Genomic DNA, 21001 nt, shown 5'->3' on the forward strand with positions numbered 1-21001 from the left:
CTATTCTTTCAGCCATGAGCTCTAGGAACACGCTTTTGTTTTCCAAATGAAAACGGAGATCAGGAAGCTAACAACTGTGTCATTCACGGGGCACCAGCCTTAGGGCACCGACGACAGAGAGGGGAAACCGTGATGTCAGCTGCCCTTCTCAGAGCAATGTTTCCAGCGCTGGCTTACCGAGATCTTGTAACTCATTCCAAAAGAGGCACCTGGTTAACACCAAGCTGAGCGGTAATGCCTGCTTCATGCATGGGTGCAGATGGCGGCGGCAGGCGGGGATCTCTGCATCGGGAACCTAAAGACCAATTAATTCTCCGAGGAAAATTAACAGAGATATTTAAAAAGCTTTCAGCCTAAGATTTAAATGCCTCCTGATTCCAGTTTCTGCATACAGGCTTATTTTAAGGGAGCCATTAATTAGTCCCGCTCCATTTGCAGCGCCCCGTTCCCCCGTCCCCTGCATTGTGAAACGCCGAATAACTGAATAAGGCTGAAAGAATGGGAGAATTCCGGCTGCAGAAGAAAGCCATTGCGAAGAACGAGCAAACAAAATCCTTCTGTGCGCTGTGTCCTGCTGCCGAGGCCAGGCCCCTGAGGGAGAAAATTCCCATAACATTCCTGAGACAAATCACGATGGGTTACTGTGTTTGTCTGCAGCAGCAGAAAAAGAGCAAGCGGCCAGAAACACCTTAAAACAGCGGTCCCCAACCTTTTTGGCACCAGGGACCTGTTTTGCAGAAGACAATTTTTCCACGGACTGGGGAGGGGAGCACGATAGTTTCAGGATGATACAATTGTGCACTTTATTAGTTTGGCACAGTGGTTAAGTGCGCAGACTCTTATCTGGGAGAACCGGGTTTGATTCCCCCCTCCTCCACTTGCAGCTGCTGGAATGGCCTTGGGTCAGCCAGAGCTCTCTTATCTGGGAGAACCGGGTTTGCTTCCCCACTCCTCCACTTGCAGCTGCTGGAATGGCCTTGGGTCAGCCAGAGCTCTCTTATCTGGGAGAACCGGGTTTCATTCCCCCCTCCTCCACTTGCACCTGCTGGAATGGCCTTGGGTCAGCCAGAGCTCTCTTATCTGGGGGAACCGGGTTTCATTCCCCCCTCCTCCACTTGCACCTGATGGAACGGCCTTGGGTCAGCCAGAGCTCTCTTATCTGGGAGAACCGGGTTTGATTCCCCACTCCTCCACTTGCACCTGCTGGAATGGCCTTGGGTCAGCCAGAGCTCTCTTATCTGGGAGAACCGGGTTTGCTTCCCCACTCCTCCACTTGCAGCTGCTGGAATGGCCTTGGGTCAGCCAGAGCTCTCTTATCTGGGAGAACCGGGTTTCATTCCCCCCTCCTCCACTTGCACCTGCTGGAATGGCCTTGGGTCAGCCAGAGCTCTCTTATCTGGGGGAACCGGGTTTCATTCCCCCCTCCTCCACTTGCAGCTGCTGGAATGGCCTTGGGTCAGCCAGAGCTCTCTTATCTGGGAGAACCGGGTTTGATTCCCCACTCCTCCACTTGCACCTGCTGGAATGGCCTTGGGTCAGCCAGAGCTCTCTTATCTGGGAGAACTGGGTTTGATTCCCCCCTCCTCCACTTGCAGCTGCTGGAATGGCCTTGGGTCAGCCAGAGCTCTCTTATCTGGGAGAACCGGGTTTGATTCCCCCCTCCTCCACTTGCAGCTGCTGGAATGGCCTTGGGTCAGCCAGAGCTCTCTTATCTGGGAGAACCGGGTTTGATTCCCCCCTCCTCCACTTGCACCTGCTGGAATGGCCTTGGGTCAGCCAGAGCTCTCTTATCTGGGAGAACCGGGTTTGATTCCCCACTCCTCCTCTTGCAGCTGCTGGAATGGCCTTGGGTCAGCCAGAGCTCTCTTATCTGGGAGAACCGGGTTTGATTCCCCCCTCCTCCACTTGCAGCTGCTGGAACGGCCTTGGGTCAGCCAGAGCTCTCTTATCTGGGAGAACCAGGTTTGATTCCCCACTCCTCCACTTGCACCTGCTGGAATGGCCTTGGGTCAGCCAGAGCTCTCTTATCTGGGAGAACCGGGTTTGATTCCCCCCTCCTCCACTTGCAGCTGCTGGAATGGCCTGGGGTCGGCCATAGCTCTGGCTGGGGTTGTCCTTGAAAGGGGGGCAGATTCTGGGAGAGCTCTCTCAGCCCCACCCACCTCACAGGGTGTCTGTTGTGGGGGAGGAAGATAAAGGAGATTGTAAGCGGTTCTGAGTCCCTGAGATGTGGAGTGGAAGGCGGGATATAAATCCAACGTCGTCTTCTTTTTCTTACACTGTAATATATAATGAAATAATTATACAACTCACGGCCCGGTTGCTAACAAGCCACGGACCGGTACCGGTCCACGGCCCGGGGGTTGGGGACCCCTGCCTTGAAATTTGTGGAAAGGCACGAGCCTTTGTGAGTCACTGCTCACAAGCGGTATCCGAAGAAGTCAGCAGTGACTGCCACAGATGTTGTCCGTCTTTTAGGTGCTCCTGGATTCTTGGGTCTTTTCTACTCCAGAGACCAGTTCTGGCCCTAAACCGTCTGTCACCCTAGGCAAGACTAACTTCTAGGCAAGACTAACTTCTGCACTGATAATGCCACCAAGTCACATGGGGGGGTATAGCAGAGCCCGCCTCACGGCCTCACTGGATCTCTTTATTTCAGTCTCTTCGGGGTATTTTACTTCGTTTTTTGATGGAAATAGAATTCTCTTCATAGGGGACCACAGCAGCTTTGTTAGTTTTTCCCAAAAATATAGGCTCTCAAGAACTTTAACTCAAACCACAGATTTATTATAACACAAAGTCTTTAAACTGGGGATATGGGAGATATTTACACAGGCTAACACGTTGCTCAGTTGTTTCAAGCTTTACAATCACTTTTTCCTTCTTTTGAGTCTCTCAGTTACACAGTTCACAGTTTCCCTATAACTTGCTCTCTCCACCTCTAGCCAAGGTCTGGCCTCTTGGGAATGATGTGCCAAGTCTCACCCCTCGACTGGAGCCACTACTACCAGTCCTTCTGGTGTCTCAGACCCACATCCGCTCCCTCAACCACCTCACTAGATCTTCAGAGTTGTCTATAGGTGTCTGTGACCGTTCAGGTCTTGACTGACTCACACACACAGCCCTCTTGGCTGGTTTTGTCGAGCTTGCAGCCTCTGGAAGTCTTTCCCGCCACTGTCTCAAGCTCCTTCACAGGATCAGCTGCCCTCCCAGCCTCAGTCAGGCACGAACTGACCCACTCAGTCTCTGTCAGGCCCCAACTCTGACAGACTTCTGACAGGCACCAACGCTGTCAGACACCAACTGACTGAATGACTGCCTCAGCAGTTTCTGTCCCTCAACCACTTTCCCTCCCTGAGAGCTCCGAGCACTTTGCCCCCACGCTCAGGTCACCTGACGCAGGCCCTGTGCGTCTTCAGTTTCTGGTTAACCCCTAGCTTTCCGTCACAGGGGGGCTCCCAATTTGGCACCCCCAGAAGGCTGACGCCCTAGGCAATCACCTAGTTTGCCTCGTGGCAGGGCCGGCCCTGCCGGAGACAAGACCCAGCAAAAAGTTCTCTTGAGGAAGCCTTTCTGGAACAAAGGGAAGCTACCTTGGGCTTGCGCAGTTCTTGTTCATTTCACTGGACCTTGCTCGTGCCCCATTGGTCAGATAGCTGCCTTTTAATGTCCAGGTTCAAAGGCAGGGCACTTCAGTTTGCTGGGGAACGTTGCAGGGCATTCTGTTGCCTTCAGGTTCTGGTTCTGGGCTCCTAAGAAGCGTCTGCCTAGAAACAGGATGTTTGACTGGGATGGGCTTAGTCAGATCCAGCAAGGGATTCCATGTGCTGGTGAAGAAGGAGGAGGAGGAAGAAGAAGGCGACATTGGATTTATATCCTGCCCTCCAGTCCAAAAGAGTGGCTCACAATCTCCTATATCAGGGGTAGCCAACGGTAGCTCTCCAGATGTTTTTTTTGCCTACAACTCCCATCAGCCCCAGCCAGCATGCTGGCTGGGGCTGATGGGAGTTGTAGGCAAAAAACATCTGGAGAGCTACCGTTGGCCACCCCTGTCCTATATCTTCTCCCCCCTCCGCACAAGAGACACCCTGTGAGGTGGGTGAGACTGAAAGAGCTCTCCCAGAAGCTGCCCTTTCAAGGACAACACCTTGCTATGACAGAACCACTTAGAATCCTAGAGTTGGAAGGGACCTCCAGGGTCATCTAGTCCAACCTCCTGCACAATGCAGAAAACTCACAAATACGCCTCCCCCCCCCCCACACACACACACAGTGACACCTGCTGCACACCGAGAAGATTGCAACAAAAAAACCCACAACCCCCTCCAGATACCTGGCTAAACTGGCCTGGAGAAAAATTGCTACCTGACCCCCAAATGGTGAACAGCATTTCCCTGGACATGTAAGAAAGGGCCCCAAGAGCTAAGCACTGATGATGAAGAAGAAGATATTGGATTTATATCCCGCCCTCCACTCCGAAGAGTCTCAGAGCGGCTCACAATCTCCTTTCCCTTCCTCCCTCACAACAGACACCCTGTGAGGTAGATGAAGATATTGGATTTATATCCCGCCCTGCACTCCGAAGAGTCTCAGAGCGGCTCACAATCTCCTTTACCCCCCCCCCCCCGCCCACAACAGACACCCTGTGAGACAGATGAAGATATTGGATTTATATCCCGCCCTCCACTCCGAAGAGTCTCAGAGCGGCTCACAATCTCCTTTCCCTTCCTCCCTCACAACAGACACCCTGTGAGGTAGATGAAGATATTGGATTTATATCCCGCCCTCCACTCCGAAGAGTCTCAGAGCGGCTCACAATCTCCTTTCCCTCCCTCCCCCACAACAGACACCCTGTGAGATAGATGAAGATATTGGATTTATATCCCGCCCTCCACTCCGAAGAGTCTCAGAGCGGCTCACAATCTCCTTTCCCTTCCTCCCTCACAACAGACACCCCATGAGGTGGGTGGGGCTGAGAGGACTCTCACAGCAGCTGCCCTTTCAAGGACAATCTCTGCCAGAGCTATGGCTGACCCAAGGCCATTCCAGCAGCCACAAGTGGAGGAGTGGGGAATCAAACCCGGTTCTCCCAGATAAGAGAGCTATGGCTGTCCCAAGGCCATGCCAGCAGGTGCAAGTGGAGGAGTGGGGAATCAAGCCCGGTTCTCCCAGATAAGAGTCCACACACTTAACCACTACACCAAACTGGCTATCCTCCACTACACTACACTGATGCAACCCATCCTGCCTTCCTTCTCATGATCCGACTAAGCTCACAGAATCAGCATGGCTGTCAGATGGCCCTCTAGCCTCTGTTTAAATACCTCCAAAGAAAGAGAGCCCACCCCTTCCCGAGGAAGCCTGTTCGGCCGACGAACCACTCCGTCAGGAAGTTCTTCCTAATAATTAGACGAAAACTCTTCTGCTTTAATTTCTGGACACGGTGCTGATCTCTTGCTTTGGGGTTGCTGTTTGTACACGCTAAGCCCTTATCTGCGCACAGACAATCCCGGGAACTTGTCAACGAGAGCTCAACGGGCTTGTAAGCGGGAGCCGTGATAGAATTTGCATTCCTTGCAGGCTTCGCCCGCTTAATCTTCGTACTGTAGCAATTCCCGTGGAACCCTCCTTTGAGTGTATCTGTGTTTTGTGGTGGCGCTTGAAATAACTGGAGATTGATATTGTAATGGCCAATTTAGTTTTGCCGGGATGTAGCATTGTTCAGAAGAGAAGCCGCACTCAGATGCGACGGAGAGCGCTCATCTTTGCATGAAAATACCGTCTCCGAGCGGAAGTCTTGTTTGCATCTGCTGGAGAGAAAGTAAATAAGAGGCCTCGCATAAAGAGCGTGAATATTGTCTGCTTCCATCGCTGGCACGAGTGGCTAAGCGGCTATTGTGTTTCCGTAATTTCCAGAATAAAACCACACTTTGGAAGAGAGCTTTGTCTCAAAAGTTTTGTTTTTGTTTTATAGGATATAGAAATTAAAATAGAAAGGGAAAGGTTAAGAAAAAAAACAACATAAAGCCTAGGGGTGTATGTGTGTGTGTGTTTACGTCTACCCCTTCCCTAGTCTCAAAGCAGCCTTTACATAAACGCTAACAATAAATCGGTTATTATCATAATACAAATCTACTCCAGTCTTCTAATACAGTAATTTCTTCTAAACATAATTTCCCCCATGACTCTTAATCAAAGCTGTCTTCTATGATTACTGGTTCTCCCCCCCCCCCCCGCCAAATTCAACATGTATTTAAATTTAAGCAAATTTTCTAAATATGGCTCAGTGGTAAAGCATCTGCTTGGTAAGCAGAAGGTCCCAGGTTCAATGCCAGCATCTCCAACTAAAAAGGGTCCAGGCAAGTAGGCGTGAAAAACCTCAGCTTGAGACCCTGGAGAGCCGCTGCCAGCCTGAGTAGACAATACTGACTTTGATGGACCGAGGGTCTGATTCAGTAGAAGGCAGCTTCGTATGTTCATATATATGTAAGCCTACTTTGGGGAGGGATGGTAGCTCAGAGGTAGAGTATCTGCTTGGTAAGCAGAGGGTCCCAGGTTCAATCCCCAGCATCTCCAACTAAAAAGGGTTCAGGCAAATAAGCGTGAACAACCGTAGCTTGAGACCCTGGAGAGCCACTGCCAGTCTGAGTAGACAATACTGACTTTGATGGACCCAGGGTCTGATGCTGTAAAAGGCAGCTTCATATGTTCATATGTAAGCTGAAATACAGTCATTTTGACACGTCTGTCAAAATTACATCTCTTTGGAAGAGAGTTTTGATGTTTAGAGTTTTTTACAGTTCAGTTAAAAAAAAAAACACAACAACCCTTATTTCTTCTGTCTTCAGACCCCATTGACATTGTTAAAGATGTCATCCCCCCACACGAATACAAGTCCGAAGAGGATCCCAGGCTGTATCAATCGGTGAAGACGAAAAGAGGGCCTCTGTCAGAAGACTGGATCAAAGAGCACAAGGACAGCCCTGGCAGATACCCTATTATGTGTGCATACAAGCTGTGCAAAGTGGAGTTCAGATACTGGGGGATGCAGTCTAAAATCGAGCGTTTCATCCACGACGTCGGTGAGTATTTCCACCCAGTTCTCTTTCTGGGGTGTAGGCGTTAGAATCATAAGAGTTGGAAGGGATGCCCTATGGTCATCTAGTCTAACCCCCAGCACAATGCAGGAAATTCACAGATACCTCCCTCTAAGTTCATAGGATGAGCATGGCTGTCAGATGACCATCCAGCCTCTGTTTAAAAACCTCCGGGGAAGGAGAGCCCACCACCTCCCAAGGAGGAAGCCTGTTCCACTGAAGAACCCCTCTAACTGTCAGGAGGTTCTTTCTAATGTTGAGCCGGAAACTCTTCTGAGTTAATTTCAACCTGTTGGTTCTGGTCCTACCTTCTGGGGTCACAGAAAACAATTCCACACCATCTTCAATATGGCAGCCCTACAAGGGCTTGAAGATGGGGATCCTATCACCTCTCAGCCGCCTCCTCTCCAGGCTAAACATGCTCAGCTCCTTCAACCTTTCTTCACAGGGCTCGGTTTCCGGACCCCTCACCATCTTTGTCACCCCCCTCTGGACCTGCATTGTGCCACAGTGGTCGTTCATCCCTGGCTCAACCAATCAGACATTCCCAAAAAGTCCTGAGAGGCTAGCCCAGGGGTGGGGAACAGTGGCTCTCCGGATGTTTTTTTGCCTACAACTCCCATCAGCCCCAGCCGTTGGCCATGCTGGCTGGGGCTGATGGGCGTTTTAGGCAAAAAAAACATCTGGAGAGCCACTGTTTCCCACCCCTGGGCTAGCCCAAAGAACAGCCCTTCCTAGCAGAGAGCAGTGTGAGGCACACTGGGAAGGCTTGGCCTCGGAGCCGATGCCTGTGTTCAAAGGTTATGATAAACCAGAAACAACCCTTGGAAGTCTGCTTTGTTGCAGAATTTTCCTAATTACCTTGCACTGAAATTTGGGTGGGTGGCCCTTGGACTTGAATTTTGTTATCTTGCACCTAGTTCAGGGATGGAAGAGTTCTAAATCAGACGAAATGCAAGACTCAGGCTTGTCTCCCGGTTGGCGAAAAAAGAAGGCGCAAGGGAGAGCAGTTTATTTGGCTCTTCTGATCTGGTTGCGTATAAAATCACAGCATGTGACCCACAGGGGGATTTGCCCTGATAAAAGCCGTCGCATGCTGTCTGCTTCAGAAGTATCGTTGGGGATCAGCAGATCTTTGGAGCTGGAAGTTCTTTTTAAAACAAATGATGGGTTTATGTTCTCAACCGGAGACACCGTCTATATGCCAGCTTCTTTTAATGCTCTTTGAGAGGCTGACCGTTACAGAGTTGAATGAAATGCTACAGAACCACCTGCCAAGGACGGCTTTTCTGCTGCCTTGGAGGAGTTCCTGCCTGTTTTTGGTGTGTGGTTACATCAGAATGCAGCTATAGGCCAAAGCTCTGCTCTTGGGTGGAGGGATATCCAGCAGTGCCAGACATTCAGAGTCTCGGGGACACACTTTGTACAGGTTTGTCCCTAGAATTCGAAGTACGGGAGGCAAAGTTAAAAGCTGTCTTTTGGATGCAAATCTCTCTGCAATATTTGGAGTGTGCATGTGGAATTTACAAAGGGACAATAACAAATGAGTCTTCAGTTCCGGGAGGAAAAATCCACAAACCTAGAGGGGAAATGTTGGAAACGTGTAATAGTGATGGATGAAAGTAAACTGAAAGATGGCAGCAGAACAAAGTTTGAGCCCGGTGGCACCTTTAAGACCAACGAAGTCTTATTCTGGGTGTATAAGCTTTTGTGCGCTTGCTCACAGTACCCAACTTTGTGGGTTCATCGAAGTATGCGTGCACAAAACGTTGTCGGTCTTAAAGGTGCCGCTGGACTGAAATGTTGCTCTGTTGCTTCAGTCCAACAGGGCTAAACCTGAAACACAGCATATATCTGAACGGGCTCTGACTGCCACAGGAGGTGGCGGTGGCTACAAATATAGACAGCTTCAAGAGGGGATTGGATAAGCATATGGAGCAGAGGTCCACCAGTGACTATTAGCCACAGGGTATTGTTGGAACTCTCTGTCTGGGGCAGTGAGGCTCTGTATTCTGGGTGCTTGTGGTGGGGGGTGCGCAACAGTGGGAGGACTTCTGATGTTCTGGCCCCACTAATGGACCTCCTGATGGCACCCTGGGTTTTGGCCTCTGTGTGACACAGAGTGTTGGACTGGGTGTGGCATTGTTACTGCTAGTCAAGAATCATTTTGTAGAAAAATGGTGGATCATCCAGGGATCATCCTGCACATACTATTCAATGGACAAGAAGGTGGAACTCTCAGAAGGAGGAGGAGGAACTCTTAGAAAAGTTCATGAGCTGCGCTCCTGAAAGCCAGTTTGGTGTAGTGGTTAAGTGTGCAGACTCTTATCTGGGAGAACCAGGTTTGATTCCCCACTCCTCCACTTGCACCTGCTGGAATGGCCTTGGGTCAGCCATAGCTCTGGCAGAGATTGTCCTTGAAAGGGCAGCTGCTGTGAGAGCCCTCTCAGCCCCATCCACCTCACAGGGTGTCTGTTGTGGGAGGAGAAGATATAGGAGATTGTAAGCCGCTCTGAGTCTCTGATTCAGAGAGAAGGGCGGGGTATAAATCTGCAAATTTGCAATTCTCCTGTGAGCTCCCACTGAATCTGACGCCTGCTGCAAGTTGTGTAATTTCTGGCAACATGCTGCTTTGAAAATGGACTTTGCTCTAGAAAGTGTTTTATAGAAATGGATAAACGTATGGCGCAGGGGCTCATCAGCAGCTGTTATCCAGAATGTATAGAGGAGCAGTGATGCTCTGTCTTGTTGGTTCTTGGGGGGCAACAGGAAAAGGGCTTCTGGAGTTCTGGCCCCACTGGTGGACCTCCTGATGGCACCTGGGTTTTGACCACAGCATGACACAGTGTTGGAATGGATGGGCCATTGGCCTGATCCAACATGGCCTCTCTTATGTTCTTATGTGACACAGAGTGTTGGACTGGATGGGCCATTGGCCTGATCTAAGATGGCTTCTCTTATGTTCTTATGTGACACAGAGTGTTGGACTGGATGGCCATTGGCCTGATCTAAGATGGCTTCTCTTATGTTCTTATGTGACACAGAGTGTTGGACTGGATGGGCCATTTGCCTGATCCAACATGGCTTCTCTTATGTTCTTACGTGATACAGAGAGTTGGACTGAATGGACCATTGGCCTGATCCAACATGGCTTCTCTTATGTTCTTATATGACACAGAGTGTTGGACTGGATGGGTCAGTGGCCTGATCCAACATGGCTTCTCTCATGTTCTTATGTGACACAGAGAGTTGGACTGGGTGGACCATCGGCCTGATTCAACATGACTTCTCTGATGTTCTTATATTCTTTTGCAGGTCTGCGGAAGGTGATGGTGAGGGCCCACCGTCAGGCGTGGTGCTGGCAGGACGAGTGGTACGGGCTCACCATCGAGGACATCCGGCAGCTGGAGAAGGAGGCGCAGCTGATGCTGGCCCAGAAGATGGCCCAGTTCAGCTGCAGCGACAGCGAGTCCGAGCAGCACCTTTCCAAAGACTCTGCGGGCGACAACGATACGGAAACAAAGGCCATATCCCCGTCTGCTGAGGCAGCGGACGCCGCTAGCAATATCGGTGAAGCCTTGTCGGGGCGAGTGCTGACCAAGCAGTGGTCGACGTCTTCCAAGTCCTCTTCGAAGAGAGGAGGTGAGCTACGTTCAGCAGGATTCCTTCTGTCTTGCGATTAGTTTAAAAAGAAGCCTGGAGGAGGGGGAGGGGGTGTCGCACAATGTTGTATTTTTAGACCCTAATGCTGCAGGTATCTGCAGGGGGAGTGGTTCTCTCCCCTTCCCCTAGGATGCACCAATAGGCATCCCAGAGGTCTGCCTTCGTCTGGTTCCTTCTCACTGTGCCTGTCCCAGCTATTCTGCTGCGACTCCCTCTGCAGGAACAGAGAGGAGCACTTTCGCTTTTCTTCAAAAGTAGTTGCTGACACCACTAGCTAAGTGCTGATTGGGAACGTAATGTCTTCTTGGTGCTAGTATAGCTGTCTTAGCCTTTCTCAAGCAATCTTGAGAATCGTGGGAGAGCCAGTTTGGTGTAGTGGTTAAGTGTGCGGACTCTTATCTGGGAGAACCGGTTTGATTCCCCACTCCTCCACTTGCACCTGGTGGAATGGCCTTGGGTCAGCCAGAGCTCTGGCAGAGCTGTCCTTGAAAGAGCAGCTGCTGCAAGAGCTCTCTCAGCCCCACCAACCTCACAGGGTGTTTGTTGTGGGGGAGAAAGATAAAGGAGATCGTGAGCTGTTCTGAGATTTGGAGTGGAGGGCGGGATATAAATCCAATATCATCTTCTTGGTCTGTTCTGGGAGAGCCAGTTTGGTGTAGTGGTTAAGTGTGCGGACTTTTATCTGGTAGAACCAGGTTTGATTCCCCACTCCTCCACTTGCAGCTGCTGGAATGGCCTTGGGTCAGCCAGAGCTCTCTTATCTGGGAGAACCAGATTTGATTGCCCCCTCCTCCACTTGCACCTGCTGGAATGCTCTGGGGTCAGCCATAGCTCTGGCAGAGGTTGTCCTTGAAAGGGCAGCTTCTGGGAGAACTCTCTCAGCCTCACGCACCTCACAGGGTGTCTGTTGTGGGGGAGGAAAATAAAGGAGATTGTGAGCCGCTCTGAGACTCTTGAGTGGAGGTAGGAATATAAATCCAATGTCGTCGCCGTCTTCTTCTAGTTCGGTAAATGTGCTCAGATCTCTGTTTGGGAGCCGTGGATCTCCTCACTCGCAGAACTACAGTTCCGTGGGGAGAAGGAAGCGATGGCGGAACTAGCTAGCATGTGGGTTAAATATGCCGTCTAAAGTGTGGCCAAGCAAAAAGATCCCCTGGGGCAGATAGTGATCCTGGAGAGCTGGGTTCAAACCCGGTCAGCCTGTGTTTGGCCCTTGTGAAGATGACAACAGGCAACAAAACTAGGGAGCCCAAAGACAAGGGAAGGGGCTGTCTGCTTGCTTGGGGGACCCACCAGATAGACAGGAAACCTTGGCTTTGCAAATTAACTAAAGTAAGAAATCTTTTTAAAAATCTATCAGGGGAAGACCAAATGTTCTTCAAGAGGAACGATGTGATGAGAGTGAAGGGGAAAGTGGGGAGAGGCTGCCGAGTGCTTAAAGATCCCTGCAGTGTCCAGTTTGTTCCCCTGTCCCACAAGGCCACGTTGTGCCCCAATCTGTCAAGTTCTGCTTCTCGACTTCCTGGGAGCCACACTGATTCTCTGTCATCCGCCTCCCAGCAGGGAGCCTGCATGTGTTTCATGAGGGCTTTAAGTGATGGTTTGTCCCACCTGGAAAGAAACCTTGTCATGTTGAATCTTACCTGCTGAACTGGAGAGTGCGAGGTGCTTGCGTGGGGCCTTATCCCTGGATCAGCCCTCCTAGAGGACAGCCTGCAGTCCTTACAAACTTTCCCATCCGTTTACTTCGGAGGCGGACGCTTCCGTGCAGAACGTGACACCTCCCTCTAATGGAGAGGAGTATGCATTTTTTATAGGCCTGCCGCTTGGAGGTGCTAAGCGTCTTTTGAAAACCACAGACCGAGGAAGTGTTCAACGGGTCAGCTTTCCTGGATGGCCGGTGCGTCATTCTGGCTGAAAATAGACAGCGGCTTTTCCAGAGGAGTGACTGGGGAGGGGCCATGGCCCAGAGGTAGAGCATCTGCTTTGCATGCAGAAAGTCCAGGTTCAGACCTCAACGTTTTCGTTAAAAAAGAATTGGGTAGTAGATGATGTGAGAGATCTCTGCCTGAGACCTTGGAGGGCTGCTGCCAGTCAGAGGAGACAGTACCACCTTGGAGGACCAATTCAGTATGGCGGTTTCATGTGTGTCCATGTATGTGTTCACGGTGGAGCCAACATGCAGCATAGCATGCCTTGTCCCAGACCAGGGGTGGCCAAACTGTGGCTCGGGAGCCACATGTGGCTCTTTCACACTCTTGAAGCCCCCACTTCAGTCGTCTTGGAGAGGGCATTTCTCCCTTTAAATCACTCTTCCAAGCCAGCCAGTGGCTTGGAGAATGCATTTAAAGTTGCTTTCATTCCAACTCTCTTTTCTCCCTCCCTCCCTCCTTCCTTCCTTCCTTCCTTCCTTCCTTCCTTCCTTCCTTCCTTCCTTCCTTCCTTCCTTCCTTCCTTCCTTCCTTCCTTCCTTCCTTCCTTCCTTCCTTCCTTGGCTCTCAATCATCTGATGCTCATGTCTTGTGGCTGTCAGACGTCTGACATGAATTCTATGTGGCTCTTACATTAAGCAAGTTTGACCACCCAGTCACACACTGTGGTCAAACAACTTCCTTAATTGCTGCAGGGACAGGGATGATAGCAGAATGAGTACAAAATATATCCCATGATGGCTGTGGTTTCTAGCCCCATCTGTGTCTTGTCCTGTTCGTTGCTAGAATGCTGCAGGTTGAGTGAGAGTTTTAATTGCTACGCCAGGCAGGCAATAATGGGTAGCTGGTGGGAGTACTGAAACACAGAATTCAGAGCACTGGAATTAGGACAGCGATACACAGAGACAACCTGATCAGTTAGGTTAAGGGGTGGCCAAATTGTGGTTCTCGAAGGCGCCCCCCCCCCCCCGCCACCTCATCTGCTGGCTTGGAGAAGGCATTTGTCTCTTTTAAATCACTCCTCCAAGTCAGCTGGCAGCTTGGAGAATGCATTTAATGTTAAAGTTGCTTTCTCTCCACCTCTCTCTCCCCATCTATTTCCCTCCCTTCTCTCAAACATCTGATACTCATGTCTTGTGGCTCTCAAACATCTGACGTTTATTCTTTTGTGGTTAAGCAAGTTTAATCCATTAATCCATTAAAAATAACTGGAAAGACATATATAAAAACCTGTCAAATCACAGCTGACTTCTGGTCCCTTTGTTGGGTTTCCAGGGCAAGAGACGTTCAGAGGTGGCTTGGCATTGCCTGCCTCTGCCTGGTGGCTCTGGACTTCCCTGGTGGTCTCTCGTCCCAGTAGCAGCCAGGGCTCACAGTGCTTAGCTTCTGAGATCTATCAGGACTGGACTAGCCCGGGTTTTCCAGTGCAGGGAATTCAGTTTAATTTGATTGGGCAAGCTGATTAATTTTAGTATAAACATTTATTAAAAACTACAGGCAGCAAATGTCATCTTAGAAAAGTCAACCGCTCCCTCTTGATTGGGAGAGAAGGGGAGAAGACCTTTCCATGATAACCGAGCCGGGGACCCGTGAATAATTGTGGGAAGGGGGCACAGTTCAGAAATCCCTCCCCAAATCTCCCTTCGAGCATTCTAAGGAACTTGAGCAGGGTGATTTTTCACTCCCCCCACCTTCTCTCCCACCCGCTCCACTGATATTCAGCTGCTCTCAGCCCTCCTCGCTCCTAGAACACATTCAGTCCACATCAGGCCAGTTTGTTTCCTGGTCTTTTCTGTCAGTTAGCTTACAAAGTCACACATGAAGCTGCCTTATACTGAACCAGACCCTTGGTCCACCAGGGTCCATATCAGGGGTGGCCGTACTTGCTTAACATAAGAGGTCACATAGAATAAGCATGGGATGTCTGAGAGCCGCAAGACATGAATGTCAGATGTTTGAGAGCCACAAGGAAGGAAGGAAGGAAGGAGAGCAAATAGATGGGGAGGGGAGGGAGAAAGAAAGCGACTTTAAATGCATTATCCAAGCTGCCAGCTGGCTTGGCTTAGAGAAGTGATTTAAAGAGACAAATGCCTTCTCCAAGGCAGCTGACAGTGTGGCAGGGCCTTTAAGAACCACAAAATATGTGTGAAAGAGCCACAGTTTGGCCTTCTCTGGTCAGTATTGGCTACTCAGACTGGCAGTAGCTCTCCAGGGTCTCAGGTGGAGGTCTTTCACTTCACCTACTGTCTCATCCTTTTTCAGAACTGGAGATGTGGGGAACTGAACCCGGGACTTTCTCCATGCAAAGCAGAGACTCTTCCAATAATCCAAAGCCCTTCCCTGAAGTCCTGTTTTGCTTCACGCCTCCCAAGCACATGGAGACCTCTACCTTGCCTGTAGATGGTCTGCTTTTGCTGTTTCGTAGTTAGAATAGCAGTTTTGCAGTTTTGCTGTTTGTCACAGTGATGCAACAGCATATTTTTTTTATTTTTGAAGTGTTTCTGTGTGTGCGCGCGCGCGTGTAAGCACACACGCATGCACCTGCCTGGAAGCAGGCTTTCATTGTAGGAAAAAAAACCAGGAGGAACTCATTTGCATATTAGGCCACACCCCCTGATGCCAAGCCAGCCGGAACTGCGTTTCTGTGCATTCCTACTAAAAAAAAAAGCCTTTCTGGAAGTCATGATGACTTCTGGAGACCAGTGTTCCCTCTAAGCTGAGTTAGCGTGAGCTAGTTCACAGATTTTTAGCCTCCGGCTCACACATCTTTGTCTTAGCTCAGGAAGGATGACCCCCAGAGCACACTAATTTCTGCAGTAGCTCACAACTTTCAGTTTGGAGAACCAGTTTGGTGTAGTGGTTAAGTGCGTGGACTCTTATCTGGAAGAACCGGGTTTGATTCCCCACTCCTCCACTTGCACCTGCTGGAATGGCCTTGAGTCAGCCAGAGCTCTGGCAGAGGTTGTCCTTGAAAGGGCAGCTGCTGTGAGAGCCTTCTCAGCCCCACCTACCTCACAGGGTGTCTGTTGTGGGGGGAGAAGATATAGGAGATTGTAAGCCGCTCTGAGTCTCTGATTCAGAGAGAAGGGCGGGGTATAAATCTACAATTCTTCTTCTTCTTCTTCTTGCCAGTAGCTCACAACTTTAATGCTAGTAGCTCACAAAGTAGAATTTTTGCTCACAAGACTCTGCAGCTTAGAGGGAACATGGCTGGAGACCCCCGACTGGGGCATGGAAGTCATTTGGAAAAGTAGCTTGATGCATCCTACCTCTGCCTCCCGCTCCTGGTATTCCAAGGAGGTCTCCCATCCAAGTACTTTCAGGGTCAGCCCTGCTTAGTTTCCGACAAGATAGAGCTTGCCTGGTTTATCCAGGTCAGAGCCATACTATTTTTTCTTTTGAATAGATTATTTCTCCTGTGCAGACGTATTTAATATATGGATAAGTCGGCATTCATACGATTAAATCCACTGGAGATTCCTTTAACTGCATGAAGGCCTCCCCGGTTTTGTGGCGTCTGAGCCGGATGAGGCGCAGCCCCTAGCTGGCAAGCGGAACAGGAGTTACAGTAACGTCAACGGAGGGAGCGGGGAAAGGCACTGGATTGGCCGGGGAGCCGAAAAGACGAGCGACAGAAATGCCTTGGTGATTTGAAGGCATGGAAACTTCTCTTGCGGCATGATGGCCTCTGGCGATACGCTGTGCCCGGACATGTACTTGTTGAATGTGAAATGCTAGACACAGAACAGACAGCGCTTCAGGAGCTCTGGTGTGATGAATGCTTGAATGTCATCATCCCCTGTTTTGCAGCAATCTGGCCTGTACCGACCATAATGAAGCTGTGTGTTCCTGCAGTTTTCCCCAGAGGACTGGGGGTTAATAAGGCAGGGGCTGGTTCACCAGGGGTGGAGTGAGGGTGGAGAAGTCAGGGCTTTTTTTTTGTAGCAGGAACTCCTTTGCATATGAGGCCACACACCCATGATGTAGCCAGTCCTTCAAGAGCTTACAGGAGGCCCTGTTCGAAGAACCCTTGTAAGCTCTTGGAGGATTGGCTACATCGGGGGGTGTGGCCTAATATGCAAAGGCAGGGCTTTTTTTGTAGCAGGAACTCCTATGCATATTAGGCCACGCACCCCTGATGTAGCCAATCCTTCAAGAGCTTACAGTAGGCCCTGTACAAAGAGCCCTGTAAGCTCTAGAAGGATTGGCTACATCCGGGGGTGTGGCCTAATATGCAAGGCAGTTCCTGCTACAAAAAAAAAACCAACCCGATGGAGATGTTGCTAAACCTCAAGAGTAAGGAGCACAAAATTTGACAGGGGGACGGGATCTTGAGGAAAAGGAAGGCATTTACAAGCAGGGGCTGTGGCTCGGTGGTAGAGCATCTGCTTGATATGCAGAAGTTCCCAGGATCAATCCCCGGCGTCTCCAGTTAGAAGAAGAAGAATTGCAGATTTATACCCTGCTCTTCTCCCTGAATCAGAGACTCAGAGCGGCTTACAATCTCCTAAGTCTTCTCCCCCCACAACAGACACCCTGTGAGAAGGACCAGGTAGTAGATTATTGCCCTGATGGAAATAAGCGGTTGCTAGGTTTTAGATGAAATTTTAATGCTTTATTTAAGGCTAACTTCTCAGCCCTCCCTCCACAGTGATAACATCACAAAGTCTCATGGGGGTGCCCAATTTGGTGCCCCCAGAAGACTGGCGCCCTAGGCAATCACCTAGTTTGCCCTGGCTATTCCCCTTTCCCCCAGGCTCATCCCAGCCTAATTTTGGAAGCTGCTGCTTTGTCGTTTCCTTGTGCATGCCTTCGGATGAAAGCTACCGCTGGGTCGGGTGGAGCAGGAGAGGCAGAATAAGTTTAGAACGACAGCCTGTGCTCAAATGTTCGAGAAACCCTGGCTTAGTAGCCGGAGGTATCGACCTTCCATAGATATTTGCACAGAGTAGTGTATGCAACTGCCACAGGACAAAAGTAATCATTGGAGTGTCCTCGACAACTTATGTGAGATTCAGGACCGTTCTACCGACCCTTACGCTGTATACCAGGGGTGTCAAACATGCAGTTCGGGGGCCAAATCAGGCCCCCGGTGGGCTCCTCCCAGACCCCTGAGCCCTATCTGCTTCCTTATCCCTATATCTTGCTTCCTTATAACAGCTTGCTTTGCAAGGCTTGCTCAATTGCACAGGAACTACAGAGCAAAGCCTCTATTTTCTCCATTGACTGAGGCTCCTACCTTGGGGAGGAAGGGGGGAGGAATAGCTTGCTTTCCAGGCTCTCTCAATTGCACAGCAGAGTTACCAAGCCAAATCTTTCTTCCTTCTATCGGCTGTGGCTCCTCCCCCCCCAGTCCCTGGAGAAGGAGGGAAAGAACCAGAACTTCCTTTGCCCAGTTCCCTGGATCCCATGAGAGAAATACAAAGAAAGCACCTTTAAGACCAATGCGTGCTAACGTTTTAAGAAAGTTTTAAGTTTTTAAAAAAATATAAATTTGTGTTTGTCTGCGTTCTTTATAAAATTTATATCTCTGCTACCTAATCTTAAATAGGTGCACACATGGCCCAACCCAACACGACTCGGTCCAACCTGACATGGCCTGGCCCAACAAGGTCTCTTTTATGTCAGATCCGGCACTCATAACTAATGAGTTCGACACCCCTGCTGTATACAGAAGCTGTAGCTGTGACGGGTGGATTGCTTCACATCTGGGATTGGTTAACTCTCGGCATCCCCTTGACACCCAGTGTCTTACCCCTGTCAGCAGAATACTCCCTTTTGTTTCACTCTGGATCCCTTTAACTAGGGAAGGTTGCAAGAGAAGCAACTGACAAGGATTTGAGTCAGGGAAGTACAGTATTTTTTGCACCATAAGACGCACTCCCCCCCCCCAAAAAAAAAGTGGGGGGAAAAGTGTGTGCGTCTTATGGAGTGAAGGTACCGGTACCTACCTTCCTGGAAGGGGAGGCGATCCGCGGCCTCCGATCCCGGCGCTTCCCCCGCGCCTGCCTGCCTGGCTCCAGCTCTGACGCTTACAGCAAGCGCCAGGATCGCTCCCTCTGCCCTCCGATCCCGGCGCTTGCTGTAAGCGTCAGAGCTGAAGCCAGGCAGACAGGCATGGAGGAAGCACACTGCCCCCTCCACAGCCGGCGCTCGCAAAGCGCTGGGTTTGCGGAGGGGGCGGGTGCTTCCTCCGTGCCTGCCTGCCTGGCTTCAGCTCTGATGCTTACAGCAAGCGCCGGGATCGGAGGGCAGAGAGAGCGATCCTGGCGCTTGCTGTAAGCGTCAGAGCTGGAGCCAGGCAGGCACGGAGGAAGCGCCGGGATCGGAGGCAGCGGATTGCCCCTCAGGAGAAAGGTGCGTCCTATCGTCCGGAGTGCCTTATGGTGCGAAAAGTACGTCACACGGGCATTTTAATCTTCACGTGAGTTTAGGGGTAGAAAACCGCTGTGCTCAATGCCGAGAGAACATAAGAACATAAGAGAAGCCATGTTGGATCAGGCCAGTGGCCCATCCAGTTCAACCCTCTGGGACACACAGTGGCTAAAAAAACCAGGTGTCATCGGGAGGTCCATCAGTGGGGCCAGTTGAAGCCCTCCCACTCTTTCCCCCCTTCCAAAGCACTAAGAATACAGAGCATCACTTGCCCCAGTCAAAGAATTCCATCAATACGCTATGGCTAATAGCCACTGATGGACCTCTGCTCCAGACATTGATCCAATCCCCTCTTGAAGCTGGCAATGCTTGCGGTCGCCATCACCTCCTGTGGCAGTGAATTCCATGTATTAATCACCCTTTGGGTGAAGAAGGACTTTTTTTTATCCGTTCTAATCCGACTGCTCAGCGATTTCATTAAACGTCCACCGAGTTCTCGTATTGCGAGGAAAGGAGAAAGGTACTTCTTTTTCTACAGCTCAGATACTTCCAGCCGATTGGGGTGAGGAAGTGGGTGCTCCGCCTTTTTGTTACGCGGCTCGATCAGTCTGATTGTTGTCCAGGCGAGACCCCTGGTGTAGGCAGGGACCTTGGTCACAAGCTTGCCCGTATTCTTATCCGCTCTATTTTTAGCATCTATTATATGAGGACCTTTGACGTCATTCCAGAGTGAACTAGCTGCGCCTTGCCAATCACTCTTCTCCCTTATTCCCCGAGGGACAGGGTGGCATAGACAGCGGCTATAAAATGAATACCTAAGCCATAATTAGCCTCGCTACTGATCCCGGGGGTAGGGGAGAGCTCAGTGGCCTCTTCCACATGACGATTGTAAAATTAGAATCCCGAAGTAGTCGGCTGGTGTGCCGGGCCTTCTTTTGGTGGCACGATAATAAATAGGTTTTTGTGCTGCAATGTCTTATAACACGAGCCCTTGGGTGTCTTCTAGTGGCCTGACACGAATTTGGCTGCCTTTATTAAGGGAGAAGAGCCCCGTGGCGCAGAGTGGTAAAGCTGCAGTACTGCAGTCGGAGCCCTCTGCTCACGACCTGAGTTCGATCCCGGCGGAAGCTGGGTTCAGGTAGCTGGCTCGAGGTCGACTCAGCCTTCCATCCTTCCGAGGTCCGTCAAATGAGTCCCCAGCTTGCTTGGGGGGGGGGGGGGAAGTGTAGAGGACTGGGGAAGGCAATGGCAAGCCACCCCGTAAAAAGTCTGCCGTGAAAACATCGTGATGCGACGTCACCCTAGAGTCAGAAACGACTGGTGCTTGCATAGACTACCTTTACTTTTCTAACAGCCCCGTGGCACAGAGTGGTAAAGCTGCAGCACTGCAGACTAAGCTCTCTGCTTATGACCTGAGTTCGATCCTGGCGGAAGCTGGGTTCATATAGCAGGCTCCAGGTTGACTCAGCCTTCCATCCTTCCGAGGTCGGTCAAATGAGTACCTAGCTTGCTGGGGGGAAAGTGTAGATGACTGGGGAAGGCAATGGCAAACCACCCCGTAAAAAGTCTGCCGTGAAAACGTGAAAGCAGCGTCACCCCAGAGTCGAAAATGACTGGTGCTTGCACAGGGGACTACCTTTACCTTTATTAAAAGAGACATTTGCAGGGTCCTCAGTAGTGCCCTGCAAGGAGCCCCGTGGTGCAGAGCGGTAAAGCCGCAGGACTGCATTCGGAGCCCTCTGCTCACAACCTGAGTTCCATCCCGGCGGAAGCTGGGTTCAGGTAGCTGGCTCAAGGTTGACTCAGCCTTCCACCCTTCCGAGGTTGGTAAAACGAGGACCCAGCTTGCTGGGGGGAAAGCGTAGATGATTGGGGAAGGCAGTGGCAAACCACTCTGTAAAAAAGTCTGCCGTGAAAATGTCATGATACGATGTC

The 21001-nt window shown here is 50.6% G+C and overlaps 1 protein-coding gene across 5 annotated transcripts in view; it reads left to right on the forward strand.

The window, feature by feature from the left end:
• Positions 1-21001, forward strand: part of PITPNM2 (phosphatidylinositol transfer protein membrane associated 2) — a 269886-nt gene that overhangs the window by 142863 nt on the left and 106022 nt on the right. For all 5 annotated transcript variants that reach the window (XM_060250129.1, XM_060250131.1, XM_060250130.1 and 2 more), the window contains exons 5-6: positions 6849-7082; positions 10413-10739. In XM_060250129.1, coding sequence (XP_060106112.1) covers positions 6849-7082; positions 10413-10739 — 561 coding nt within the window. The remainder of the gene's footprint in view (positions 1-6848; positions 7083-10412; positions 10740-21001) is intronic.

The sequence above is a fragment of the Heteronotia binoei genome, chromosome 11 (genome assembly GCF_032191835.1).
Source record: "Heteronotia binoei isolate CCM8104 ecotype False Entrance Well chromosome 11, APGP_CSIRO_Hbin_v1, whole genome shotgun sequence".
Taxonomy (NCBI): Eukaryota; Metazoa; Chordata; class Lepidosauria; order Squamata; family Gekkonidae; genus Heteronotia; species Heteronotia binoei.